The following is a 12,419-nucleotide window of genomic DNA, read 5'->3' as shown; positions in this document are numbered from 1 at the left end:
CCACCCCCCACACCACCACCCCCACCCCCCCACCCTCCCACCCCCTCCATGGAATGGCCTGAGTTCCGGGTTTTACAGTATGGGAGCTCTGCCCACAGCAGCCTCAGTCATAGTTTCTGGAGGGTTAGACTTGACAGACTACAATGGCTACCCCTAAACAAGGCAGGCACTGGTGCCTAGGGATTGAAGTGACACGTTTCCTCACAAGGGGACAAGGGGCAACAGAGCAGGAGAGCCAGCCCAAGGTCAGGCTCAGATGCAGTCGAAGAAGGCCTGAGGCATTTGCCCTCAAATCACAGGTTGCCAGCGGACACTGGCTCCTAGGAAACTTGTGTTCACACCTGCCAGAGAGAAGGGAGGCTGCAGATGGAGGGCCGGGAGGGAATCTGGAGCACGGTGGAGGCTTGCTTCTGTGGCACTGGGGACACCATGGGAGACGGTGGCCCTTCTCTACCTCTCCGTGGAGGTCTCTTTCTCTTTAGCTTTGGTTCTCTCCTCGGCATTGTGGCTGGCATCATCCGAAATCCTGATCTATGCCTCTTGTCACAGAGAATGATGTCAGATTGGGCAGATGGGACCTTTGCGCAGGGCTGGGAGGGACAGAGATGATGGCTTCTAGTAGGGTAGGACCTTGGCTCTCCCTGAGTGCTCAAGTGTTTCTGAGAGAGAGAGAGAGAGAGAGAGAGAAAGAGAGAGAGAGAGCGCGTGCGAATGTGTTTGAATGGTCGCATACGTATGTGTGCATAAGTACACACCTGTGTGGCAATGTGTATCCATGACTGTGTATGCACATGCATATACACGTGTAGTGCAAGACTCCTGATGAGGGCCAAAGCTTAGAGCCTGAGCTGCAAATCCATCCATGGCGCTCCCAGGGAATGCTGCGTATGTGAGGTTCTGCAGTGAGCAGCGAGGTGAGGGAGCCTTAAGTGTGAGTGGGTGCCGGGTAAGGTGTGGGCACTCAGGGCCAGAGGGCCTCTGCCCTCCTACATAGGGCCCTTGGAACAGGAGCTACTGCCATTCATTGCCTCCATCCCCGGCTGCTGGTGTTGCCCAGGAATTTCATGTTGAGTTCCTGGGTGCAGGGCCAGCCCACAAACCAGGCACATGGTCTCAGGAATAACCAGTGGATGGGGTGGGAGACCAGGATATGACATGAGTTTAGGGGCTCCCCCCACTCCCTGCCATGGAGCAGAGTCCCCTCTTCTCAAATATGCAGGGGAGGGGTTCTGGACCCCTGTCCTGAGATTTTTCCAGAGACACTTTGAGGCATGAAATCACACTGGGGAAATATTTCAAGCAGACTATTCTCTGGTCATTTCTCAAACAGATGTAAGCATCATGGGGCTTAACTTGGAGATGCAGACCTCAGAGGTACAGACATGCGCCTGGGACCGCCTCGCTCCTAGTGAGGGACTTGGTATCCAGCTGTCTGCAGCTGGATTCTGATCCAAACAACACAGCCCTGCCCTTTAGACAGCCATCGATTGGTGACTCCCCACATTTTGATTTGGGGACAGTTAGGGACATGCCTTTGGGGCTGTTTTGTCACACTGCAGCATTGCCAGTACACTCAACCTTGGGGGAGGGAGTGGTAGTTACTCTGGCAACAGCTCAGAGAAAGTGGGGCCAGGAAGGACAGCTGGCTGAGGCAGTTGAAGAGGCATCGTGTAAAAAGCCGGTGGTAAAGTCATGTGTGTCTGAGGTTACACGAGTGTCTGTGCATATTTGTATGCGTGAGTGCATTTTTTGTGCACATGCAGGCTGCCAGGTGCCGTGTCTTCACTATTACAGTTCTGTGCTCTTGATCCAGGCCTGTGACCTCTGGGTCTCTCTCTATTTCTTCACACTGTGGAATGGGTTCTCACAGGGCATGGCATGGGGACTCTGCCGGGCCTGCCAGCTTCATGGAGAGTGGATGGCAAAACTTGTTCCTCTCATATGGAGATTCTTTTGTCACTGGGGAAACTGAGGGAGGAAGCCACCAACTCTGTAAAGTGACAATTAGAAGCTGGAGTGGGGTCCAGTCCTCCTTTGAGTTGTCATTGCTAGGAACCCCAGGCCGAGAGCAGGGGAGGGACAAGTGTAGGTGAGACCCAGTGCCGAGGAAACCAATGCCACCAATGCCGGGGAAGGACTGACAGAACTTTGTCCCTCTGTTGGGCCCTTCTGAATGGACTAAAGGTGACCAGCCTTGGCAGTGGCTATTTCCCCATAGTTTATCTCAGGGTGACCCTTGCCACCTTCCTGCCTGCTGGCCATTGGCCACTGTCCACTTGTTTTCACTGAGATGTTTTTGGCCTCTTTTTTTTTTTAAAGATTTGTTTATTTATTATGTATACAGTGTTCTGCCTGCATGCCAGAAGAGGGGATTAGATCCCATTATAGATGGCTGTGAGCCACCATGTGGTTGCTGGGAATTGAACTCAGGACCTCTGGAAGAGCAGTCAGTGCTTTTAACCTCTGAGCTGTCTCTTCAGCCCATGTTTTGGGCCTTTTATTCTTGGGGCTCTGTGCCTGAACTGAGTCCTGGCCCCTCCTCCTCAGTAGCTAACCTGTTTCTGCTGGCTCAGTTCCTTCAGCCCAACGAGGGACCCACTTCCCTGAGGGACACCTGCTGCCTCCATGCTCTTCCTGGTCCTGAGGCTGTCCTCCATTGTCACTCAGGGCACAGGTTCCAGGCGCTGTGTCCTCCTCCTTCTTGGAGTCACTTTTTTTTTTTTTTTCCCCGAGACAGGGTTTCTCTGTGTAGCTCTGGCTGTCCTGGACTCGCTTTGTAGACCAGGCTGGCCTCGAACTCACAGTGATCTGCCTGCCTCTGCCTCCCGAGTGCTGGGATTAAGGCGTGCGCCACCACCACCCGGCTCTTGGAGTCACTCTTTCAGCATACTGCCTGGACACCGAGGGCCGGAAGAAAGCCTGAACTGTCATTCTGCTGCCTTGGGATAGCTGCTGGGATCCACAGTGGCTTGGGCTGGGGAGGCGTGGAGTTCCTGGATAAATGCTGACCCTTCCTGGCTCGGAGGTTCCTGGTGCTGATCTGGGTGGCCGTGAGACGTGGGAGCAGGGCATCCTCACCCTCGATGCATGGAACCCCACTTGGGTTCCACCGGGGTACATCTGTCACCCATTTCAGTAGCGATGGGAGTGAAGCAGAGAGCTGTGCCCTGTGGGGTCTCAGATGTAGGACCACGGAATGTGGGGGCATTTGGTCTCCTTGGCTTCACTTGCGTGGATGTTGGCTTTGATTCGCCACAGAATGTCTCAGAAATACACATCAACAGGAAAACCTTGCTATAGTTGGGGCCTCTCTGTCCAAGCCTTAGGAGATGTGGCCCATAGCCTAATCCCTAAGTCTAGCTATCCAGAAGGTCTCAGTGCTGTAGAGGCTGATAAGACAGGTGGCCATGCAAATATGTCCCTTTCCCACCTAAATCTTGCTGTTGCCGAGGCCTCACAGTCAGGAAGGTGGGCACTGAGGTGGGAGGAAGTCCCTGAGGTGGGAGTTCATACACAGGGGAGTTCATACAGACTCAGCACAGGAGGATGTCCCGGGTCAACATCCAGCCATGTCTCTGAAGTGAATGGTATGGAAACCTTCCTGACCTCATGGGGTCAGGGCAGCTATAGCGGAGGCTGACAGGTACCCGTGTGCCACAGCCAGGAGTAGGCTGCTGCAGGATCGACAAGCCACCTGCAGCTCCCTAGTGGAGTCCCAAGGCACAAGAACTTGGTCCCAAGATCTTTCTTAGCCTCTGGGCTCCACCTAGGCTGTGGACAGGGATAACTCTCCAGCCTCATTTTAGAGTACCTCCCTCCACCCCAACAAGCCACTAAACAATTCCATGCCCTCTGCACATACCCAGACTCTATTAGACTGGAGGCAGGAATCTGCTATTGATGACGTACATCCCACATGCTTTCCTGAGACTCAAGTACTGCTACGTTCTGTTAATTTGAAGCAACCCCCAAGAATTAGCCTTGAAACCTTTGTAGCACCTGGAGACAACAATGCACCAACGACAACAGAGCCAACAGAGCAGGTCTCTGCAGAGAGAGTACTATAGTGTCCGCCAGCACGCACGGGAGAATCGATGCTCTCTTGGGGGCCCAAAGGACAGAATGAATCTGATGGCTTTAGGGTTTGAGGAGGTAGGAGAGCTAAAGGCTGAAGGGGGGGGGGGGGGGGGGCAGTGGGATGGGGAGGAGAGGAACGGACATCCGCCCTGTCTCTGAAGCAACAGTTGTAACATAAGAATTGGAACTGCAGCAAGCTGAGCAGTTTTCAAACTCCGTTTCATCACAGAATGGTGGCCAGCAGCCAGGACTTCCGGGTGCCCTCCAATGGAGGCAGTAGGAGCTGGGGCGTGGCCTTCCATGTCCCCCGAGGAGGACCCTGGCCAGGCCCCCCCACCCACACCCTGAGCAGACTCAGCAGCTCTAAGTAGCACAAGCTGGAGTTCCACTGGGTGTTCCATGACCACCTTTCTGCTCAGAGGCTGCTCCTGGAGGTGCAGAAAGGAAGGAGTTAAATGGATTCTGGATTCTGGAGGTACCTGGTGGTGGGTCACCTTGATTCTCAGGCTGAGTTCCTTCCCTTCTGCCAGAGGGAAGTGGTTGAAGAGTGAGATTGGGAATGGGGGAGGGAGGGGACCTGGCAGGCCCCACCTCCAGGACCACAGGAGCCGCCCCCAGCTCAGAGGCTTGCACTGCCCTGATGGCTCCCGACCCCAGCAGACGCCTCTGCCTGCTGCTGCTGCTGCTGCTGCTCCTCTCCTGCTGCCTTGTGCCTGCCAGGGCTGATGGGAATTCCTTGAATCCTCTGAACCCCCTGAATCACCTGGTGTGGCTGTGGCCCCCCAAGACCTCTGATTCCTCGGAAGCACCAGTCTCTCAACCCCAGATCAATTCACCTGTGAAGGCCAGAGAGAACCCAAGCACGCACGTGGCCCCCCAGGATGGCCTCACAGAACAACGGACAACCCCTGCCAGCCCCACGCTGCCCCCGGAGGATCAGGAAGCTGGCCAGAGCGGGACCCCTGCAACCCCTGCCACCCCCATCCTCCCGACGGCCTCTGCCGCGAGCCCAGACACGAAGGAGGAGAATGTTGCCGGTGTTGGAGCCAAGATTCTGAATGTGGCTCAGGGCATTCGGAGCTTTGTCCAGCTGTGGGATGAGGACACTGTTACTGAGAACTCTGCTGGGATGGAGGCCTCAGCTGGCTCCACCCCTCCGGTCCTCTTCACGCCTGCCAAGCTCTCCAGTGCCCCCCAGGAGAGCGAGACAACTCTCTGGCTAAGCAGTGGTGTTCCAAGTTCTCCAGATGTTCAGACAACCGAGGCTGGCACATCGGCTGTGCCCACCCAGCCACCTCCCTCCCTGAACAGTCTCCAGGCACCACTGAGAAGACCTTCAGCACCCCCAGGTAGAGCATTTCTCTCTGCTGCACAAATCAGGGCTCCTGCCTGGGGGAGCCAGGAGCCCCCCAGGCAGCCCCAACATCTGGAGAGGAACGGACACTGGCCTATGACATCCAGGTCCAGCCAGCAGCATGGACAGTCAGATGTCCACTCTGACATCCACGGGCACATACCTCTTCTTCCCCTGGTGACGGGTCCCCTGGTGACGGATCCCCTGGTGACGGCTTCTCTGAGTGTACACCATTTCCTCTCTGTTCCTTCCTCTGACCCTTCAGCCCGAATCTCTCCAGTAGCATCTTTACCTGGGTCCCCTGGTGCTTGGGTTTCCCACGTGGCTACCTCGTCAGGGCCTGAGCTTTCTAATGACTCTGTACTGCTGGGATCTGCTTCTCTGGCCTCTGCCAGCCAATGCCTGCCCCTGCCACCCGCTCTGACCATCTGCAGCCGCCTAGGTATCGGACACTTCTGGTTGCCCAATCATCTACACCACACAAACAGTGAGGAGGTAGAGGCCGCCGCACAGGCCTGGGGGCGTCTCCTCCATACAAGCTGCCACCCTTTCCTGGCCTGGTTCTTCTGTCTGCTGTTGGCTCCCTCGTGTGGCCCAGGCCCACCACCTGCCCTGCCACCCTGTCGTCAGTTCTGTGAGGCCCTGGAGGATGCATGCTGGACCTACCTAGATGGGGGCAGGTTGCCAGTCATCTGTGCCTCTCTCCCTTCTCAGGAGGGTGGATACTGTGTGTTCATTGGGCCAGCTGCAGGTAACCAATTGGCTACCATCCTCCCCTTTCCTCTTTTTTTTTTTTTTGTCAAGAGAGCTCAGCCAGGGCTGATGGGAGCCTGCCACAGGAACCCCATCCCTGCCTCACTGAACCTGAGAGTGGCACTGGAAAGGTGCTGGGGTATTGTGTTCTGTACAGGGAGGAGGCTGGGGCCTGGGCGTGGCTATGACCACAGGTTCTATTTCTGTAGCAGGTATGACAGGTCATCACCTGCCCCAGGTGCTCCCTGAGTATTGAGGTGTACTTAGACCTCACAGTGGCTCAGAGTTGCCTGGGTGCTTCCTCAGTCATAGACTGGAAGTTGAGAAACAAAGCAGTAACATGACACGTCTAAGGGCTCTTTGATTCCTACCAAGTTCCAGTTGCTCTGTCCTTTTTCCTTGCCTATGGGTCACATTGTTGGAAGTTTTCCCGATGGTCCTAGCCAGCCTGGCCAAAGGGCTGAAAGGTGCCAGCTACACAGAGAGGGTCATGGGCCCCAGCCTCCTACACAACTCACATGCCTCTGGCTAAGTGATAGATGGAATAGGTTGCGGGGGGGGGGGGGGTCACATAAGGTAGCTTCCTTTTGTGTCTGTCCAGGGACCCAGCCCCTGGATGGTGCTCCTCAACCTGTGCTCCTGTCTCCGTAGCTACTTTTATGTTGGGAGGCCTTGGCCAGCCTACAGGACATAGTGTGTGTGTGTGTCCCCTCATGTGGGGAAGTGGCCTTGATCTTTGCTCAGTGGGCCCTGGAGCTGGAAGGCTATGCAGAACTCAGAGAGGTGTCTGCTGTAGTCATTTCAGGTATGTAGTGATGGAGCCATGATGGTTCCCTGAGCTTCTGCGGGGAATCATCTTGTTGGATGCCAGTAGGATGGACTTGGGTGGCTCCTGGCACGTTGCTGGCCAGAATTGCTCAGCAGAGGCCCAGAGTCTGCACAGGCTTAGGATATAACAAGAGAAAGGGATTACAGGTAGGGCAGGGTCAATCACAATATACATAGCACTCAGTCCTAGGGAAAAGGCACATGAGTGGCTGGAACAGAGGGGAAGGTGGGTGAGAAGACTAGCCAGAGAATTGAACAGGTCTCTGGCTGAGAAGAGGTAAACATAGGGTCAGGGACAGGCTACAAGCAGAGGAGTTGGATATGTGGGCCTGGGTTGTGGAGAAGCCCAGGGGATGCTTATTAGCAGCCACAGCTGGGCCTGAGAGGGTGGGGCTACCCCAGGGCTATAGGCTCAGATTTGACCCAGCTGGTGTCACCATGAGTCCCACACACATTCCATCCTTGAAATAGCAGACCGTGGAGTGGCTCAGTCTGCCTCCCGGTGGAGCCCAGCACCTGGCCACAGCTGGCAGAGCCTCGCCTTGCAGGGTTAGCTCCGGCAGGGATGTGCCTCGGACAGGCGGACAGCCTACCACATCCTCTGATTGGGCCACGAGGGTGATGGGGAATCAAGTAGGGTTCCCATCCAGGCTTAGGAGGGCCTGGCCGTGTGTGTTTCAGAGGCTTTGAAGGCATCAGGTGCTGGAAGGAAGGTCAGGCCCCCTTTGAGTGAAGGCTTAGCCACATGGGGCGCAGGGCCTGGCACACATGGTCCTTACCATGGAGTTTTGTGGGACACTAACATCTTTAACTGCGGCTGGACATCTGGACAAACTGGGCTGCACCCAAGGTCCGGAGGGAACTGGTCCATCAGGACTGGTGGCCCACTTCCCTACAGGCCACAGCTGGGTGGCAAACCTCACTGGGCTCTTTCCAGGCAAGGCTGTTAGGGAGGGCTCCACGGAAAGTCGGATAGGAACAGGAGGCCTCTTGGTCTCCCTCCCAGAGGCTCATCCACTCTAGGCGAGCCCCGACTCCTGCTGGGCCTCTGTGGCAGGCCGATCCCTCCTACCTCAGTGTGGAGTAAGCTGGTAGAGTTCCTGGTGGCACCAGAGAGGAAGAGGAAGAGGGTTTAAGCCTTCTCCTACTGTGTTGCCTTACCCCTTAGTGGCAGCTGTGAGGTTTTAGAGAGTTTAGAGGTTCGGTCTTAGCCCCATGACTATCCGGGGGCATGGAGGGTCTTCAACTATACCTTTGGGGGTTAGGCATAGTGAGTTCCTACATGGGAGCGCGCACTGTGCATTTCTTCCTCGGGGTCTGACCATGATGTGTGCTTCCTACCGTAACAAGTCCCATCCCTGTCGCCTAGGCCAGTGGGGTCTCATCTGACCCTGAGTCCTGCAGCTACCCTAAGCCCCTGGCCTGCACTCCTACTTCAGCACGCTCCATACCTGCACCTCCACACCTGCCATCGGTTAACCTGAGTTTCTGTTTAATCTTTGATCTGAAGAGACAAGCCGCTTCTATGGAAAAATACCTAAATACCCATGTACACCTGGTCGCCGCAGTCCTGCCTCTATACATCTCCCCACCTCACCTTGCACACCTGGCCAGGCCTAGCACCCCGAGGCCTCTGCTTATTTGTCTAGCAAAGCTCGTAGCTCCTCACCTGTGTCTTTCCTTCTGACCCCCCCCCACGCCCCCGCCCCGGAGGGAGACCGTGAGGTGAGTGACTGATGCCAGGGTGTCAGGGGAAACATTACAGCATCCATTTGGTATGTGAGGCGATAGTTGGGAGGTAGAGGGTCACCCATGGCAGCTCCCTGACGTTGGCTAGATCAGCTGGGCAGCATGCAGCTGGGCCCCCTGGGAAGGGTCCTGTGTATATGGGCTTGCCCCTTAGGTATATGGGGGGTGAGAGTGAGGACCATGCAGGGATCCCACACTGAGAGTCTTCACCTCTGTTCCCACTAGGACTGACTTCTTGCTGCCCATGTGTAGGGCTACTGTTGGTCCTGCCGCTAACTTCAGGAAGCCCTTCATCTATCTCAGTGGGGCCTGGAAATGACACAGAGCTTGTCAGGAGGCTACATAGGCCTGGCTGGACATTTGGCCTTACCCCCACCCTCCGTGTCTCAAAGCCTTGCCTGCCCTGTGAATGGCAAGAGAGGCAGGTACAATTTCTCAGGGAGCCAGAAGGCTCTTGGGAGAAAGCAAGGTCTGGGGAGTCCGAATCCTGCATCTGCAGCAGGCTTGCAGACCTACTCGGTGCGAGTAAGAGTCACACATAGTGTAATTAAACCTTTGAACCATGTGGACCATGTTGGCAGGTTGTGGAGCATTTGAAAAGCAGTAAGAGGATGCTTGGGGGTCAGGTGGGGAGCTCTGTTATATTCATGCTCCCCATGGAGGCCCCGGGGAGCCCTCCGCTGTTCTCACCTTGCCTTATATCTGGCTCCTTAATCAAACGAGAGACTTCAAAATGTTGTTCTTTAGGACGCTTCAGTTAACTCGGGTTTCTGTTTAACTTTGATCCAAGGAGACAAGACCCCTCGATGGAAAAATACCTGAATACTTATCTCTCACTCCTGGCAACCTGCAGATAAAACACATTGTGCATGGTGCTGAGCTGAGCTGCCCACAGACATCCCTTCCACCCGGACACACCGGATCCACTGCCTAGCTAGTTTGCGGAGGTGCCCAGGCTTAGAGCGCAGGGGAGCTGGAGGAAGTGGAGGAGCCTGGGGGGGAGTCTGCAGGAACTGACAAATAGTCAAGGATGCTAAGTGTGCCGTACAGTGACCTCATATGCAGATATTCTGTGAAACACTGACCACTTGAATTATCCATCACTTCTCAGGGTTACATTTTAAATCCAGGTGTGTGTGTGTGTGTGTGTGTGTGTGTGTGTGTGTGTGTGTGTGGTGTGACATTGGGGGTTGAACCTAGGGCCTCACACATGCCAGGCAGGTTTTCTATCATTGAACCACATGCACTGAACAGTGCATGTAGATAATATAAATTGCCATCTGTCCTCACCCCCTTGCACACCAGGTTTGCAGAACTTCCAACTGCCAGACTAAAGCTCTTTGCCTTGGATTAATACCTTCCCGTGTCTCCACCTCCACCAGGTAGAAACCCACCCCTGTGCTCTGCGTCTTTCTTTAGGTTGTTAGAGGCCACCTCTGTGAGTGAGGTCACGTGGTGTTCCATTCTCTGCCCAGCTTATTTCGTTTAGCACAGTGACCATCGGATTCCTCTACGTGGGGCCAAGGCAGGGGTTCCTTCGTGCTCAGTGTTGCATTGCATACACAGCACCTTCTCTTTCTCACCTCCATGAATACCCGCGTGGGTTCTGTGTTTTGGCTGCTGTGAGTGGTGCTGCAGTGAAAGCTGGGGTGTGGGCGTGTCTTCCACAGCGTGGCCTCAGTTCCTTTGCATGCTGCTGATCATGGTGGCTTTACTTTTCTTTCTTTTTTCTTTTGGGGAAGCTTCATCCTGTTTCCCCTGGTGGCTGACCTAGGTTCCTTTCCTGCCAGTGGTGGAAAAGGTTCCTTCCTTTTCTCCACCACCTGTTGCTTCTTGCTAACAGGTATGAGATAGCGCCTTGTTGCGGATTCTGCTTACGTCCCTGGTGACTTGTGATCTAGAGCAGGTGTGTGCTGCAGGCTGCTTGGGTCTTCTTTGAGAAATGTCTGCTCATGTCTTGTGCCCATCTTAACATCTGGTTGCTTGCTTTTTAACTGAGCTGTGTGAATTCTGTATTGGTTCTGGAGACTTGGCCTTTCCCTCCCTTGCTGTTTGGCTGGCAGACTTCCTCCCAGTGTGGGTGGGGACCATCTCTTCCTCTTTCTCTTGTATGAAGGATGCAGGCACTTTCTTGGCCATCCTATCAGCATTGGGGTGTTGGTGTCATTGTCTCCAGGGCTTATTTGTGGTGGTAGCTTTTTGTTACTGTGGTCCATTACCTATAACAACAGCTTAGGGACAAAGAGTGTTGTTTTGCCTCACAGCCCATATGTGTCTGGCTCCATTGCTTATGGCCTGTCTTGAGGTACAGTCAAGGGCATGGCAGAGCAAAACTGCTCACCCCACAGTACTGAGAGTAAGGGACCAGGGACAAGGCAGTCTTCAGAGACAGCCCTCAGCATATACAAATACTGGCATCAGCCTCCTCCTACAACAGCCCATTCCTGCCTTAACCCTCCAAAGAAGTGAGTCATTTCACCTCTTGGTAGCTTTATACCACGTGGGATCCACGCCTTTACTACAGGAGCCTGTGGGGGACACATCACACTCAAACTTCAACACCTGCTTCCCTATAGGGGCAGCTGAAGTGGGATCCAGCGAGTGGGCCTGGTCCCACTGCAGCAGCTCCAGCAGGTGGGGACGGCATGTGCTTTGATCCTGTCCTTGGCTGGCTCTGGGAAAAGGTACTTGACACCTCAAGGACCAGCAGCGACTGCCACCCTTCCCATCGGCAGATGACCCTTCTTTCTGCCTAGGGGAAGTCACTGCTTGCTTTCACATAGTTTTATGATGATAAAATATACTCAACATGAAGCATGCCCCATGACCACCACTATATGTAGCGTGCTGTCACTTACTGTCTAGTCAACCATCTACCTCTGAGCTCCCATGTCCCCATGCTAGAACTCCATCGCCGTTAAATGCTGCCAACCCCTCCTTCCTGTCTATCAAGTTCTCAGCTCAGCTTCGAATCGGGTTGTTCTGTTTATAGTCTTGAATGTTCCCCTGCATTCTGAGTGTCAGGTGTTGTGCTGGTTACCTCTCCCGTTGCTGTGACAAAGTACCGGGTGTGCTTAGTCTCACAGTTTGAGGGGACACAGTCCCTCGTGGCAGGGGAGGCATGGCAGCGAGAGTGAGTGAGAAGCAGCAAGCGTTGAACCCACAGTCAGGAGAAGGGGGCTTAGGTTGTCTTTTTCTTTTTATTCAGTTTGGAGGCTCCAGGCTGGTGCCTGTGAGCCGCAGCTTGTGTAAACTATACAACCAGGATGCTATGGGGATGACGGTAGAGGAGGCATGGCATTTAGGTTTGGGAGCGGCTTTCAATCCATTTGAAACCCAACTGTGTGTTGTGTACGTGCATGCGTGTGTGTGTGTGTGTGTGTGTGTGTGTGTGTATGTGCGTGCACACGCCTATGTACGTAGTGTTAGGGCTTGCCAACATTAAAGCCTGTGGCTTTGGAGGAAATAATCATTTGACCATATATGTGATAGTTTATTTCTGCATAATCTATTCTGTATCATTAGTTTGTCTTTCTTTTTTTGAGACAGGGACTTGTGTAGCTTAGGAATCTTGGCTTGGGCCTCCCCAGCTCTGGTTACAAGATATCACCGATACACAACACCACGCTGGGTCCACATACCTGTCCTTATGCCAGAG

At 54.4% G+C, this 12,419-nt stretch overlaps 1 protein-coding gene across 2 annotated transcripts in view; it reads left to right on the top strand.

Moving 5' to 3' along the window:
• Window positions 1-4,634: 4,634 nt before the first annotated feature.
• Window positions 4,635-12,419, top strand: part of Col18a1 (collagen type XVIII alpha 1 chain) — a 60,357-nt gene continuing 52,572 nt past the window's right edge. For both annotated transcript variants that reach the window (XM_051153286.1, XM_051153285.1), the window contains exon 1: window positions 4,635-6,182. In XM_051153286.1, the coding sequence (XP_051009243.1) occupies window positions 4,637-6,182 (1,546 nt within the window). In that variant the 5' untranslated portion in view covers window positions 4,635-4,636. The remainder of the gene's footprint in view (window positions 6,183-12,419) is intronic.

Source organism: Acomys russatus, chromosome 11 (genome assembly GCF_903995435.1).
Source record: "Acomys russatus chromosome 11, mAcoRus1.1, whole genome shotgun sequence".
Lineage (NCBI taxonomy): Eukaryota > Metazoa > Chordata > Mammalia > Rodentia > Muridae > Acomys > Acomys russatus.
The sequence above is the reverse complement of the archived record's forward strand: the minus strand, read 5'-3'. Positions and strand labels throughout refer to the sequence as shown.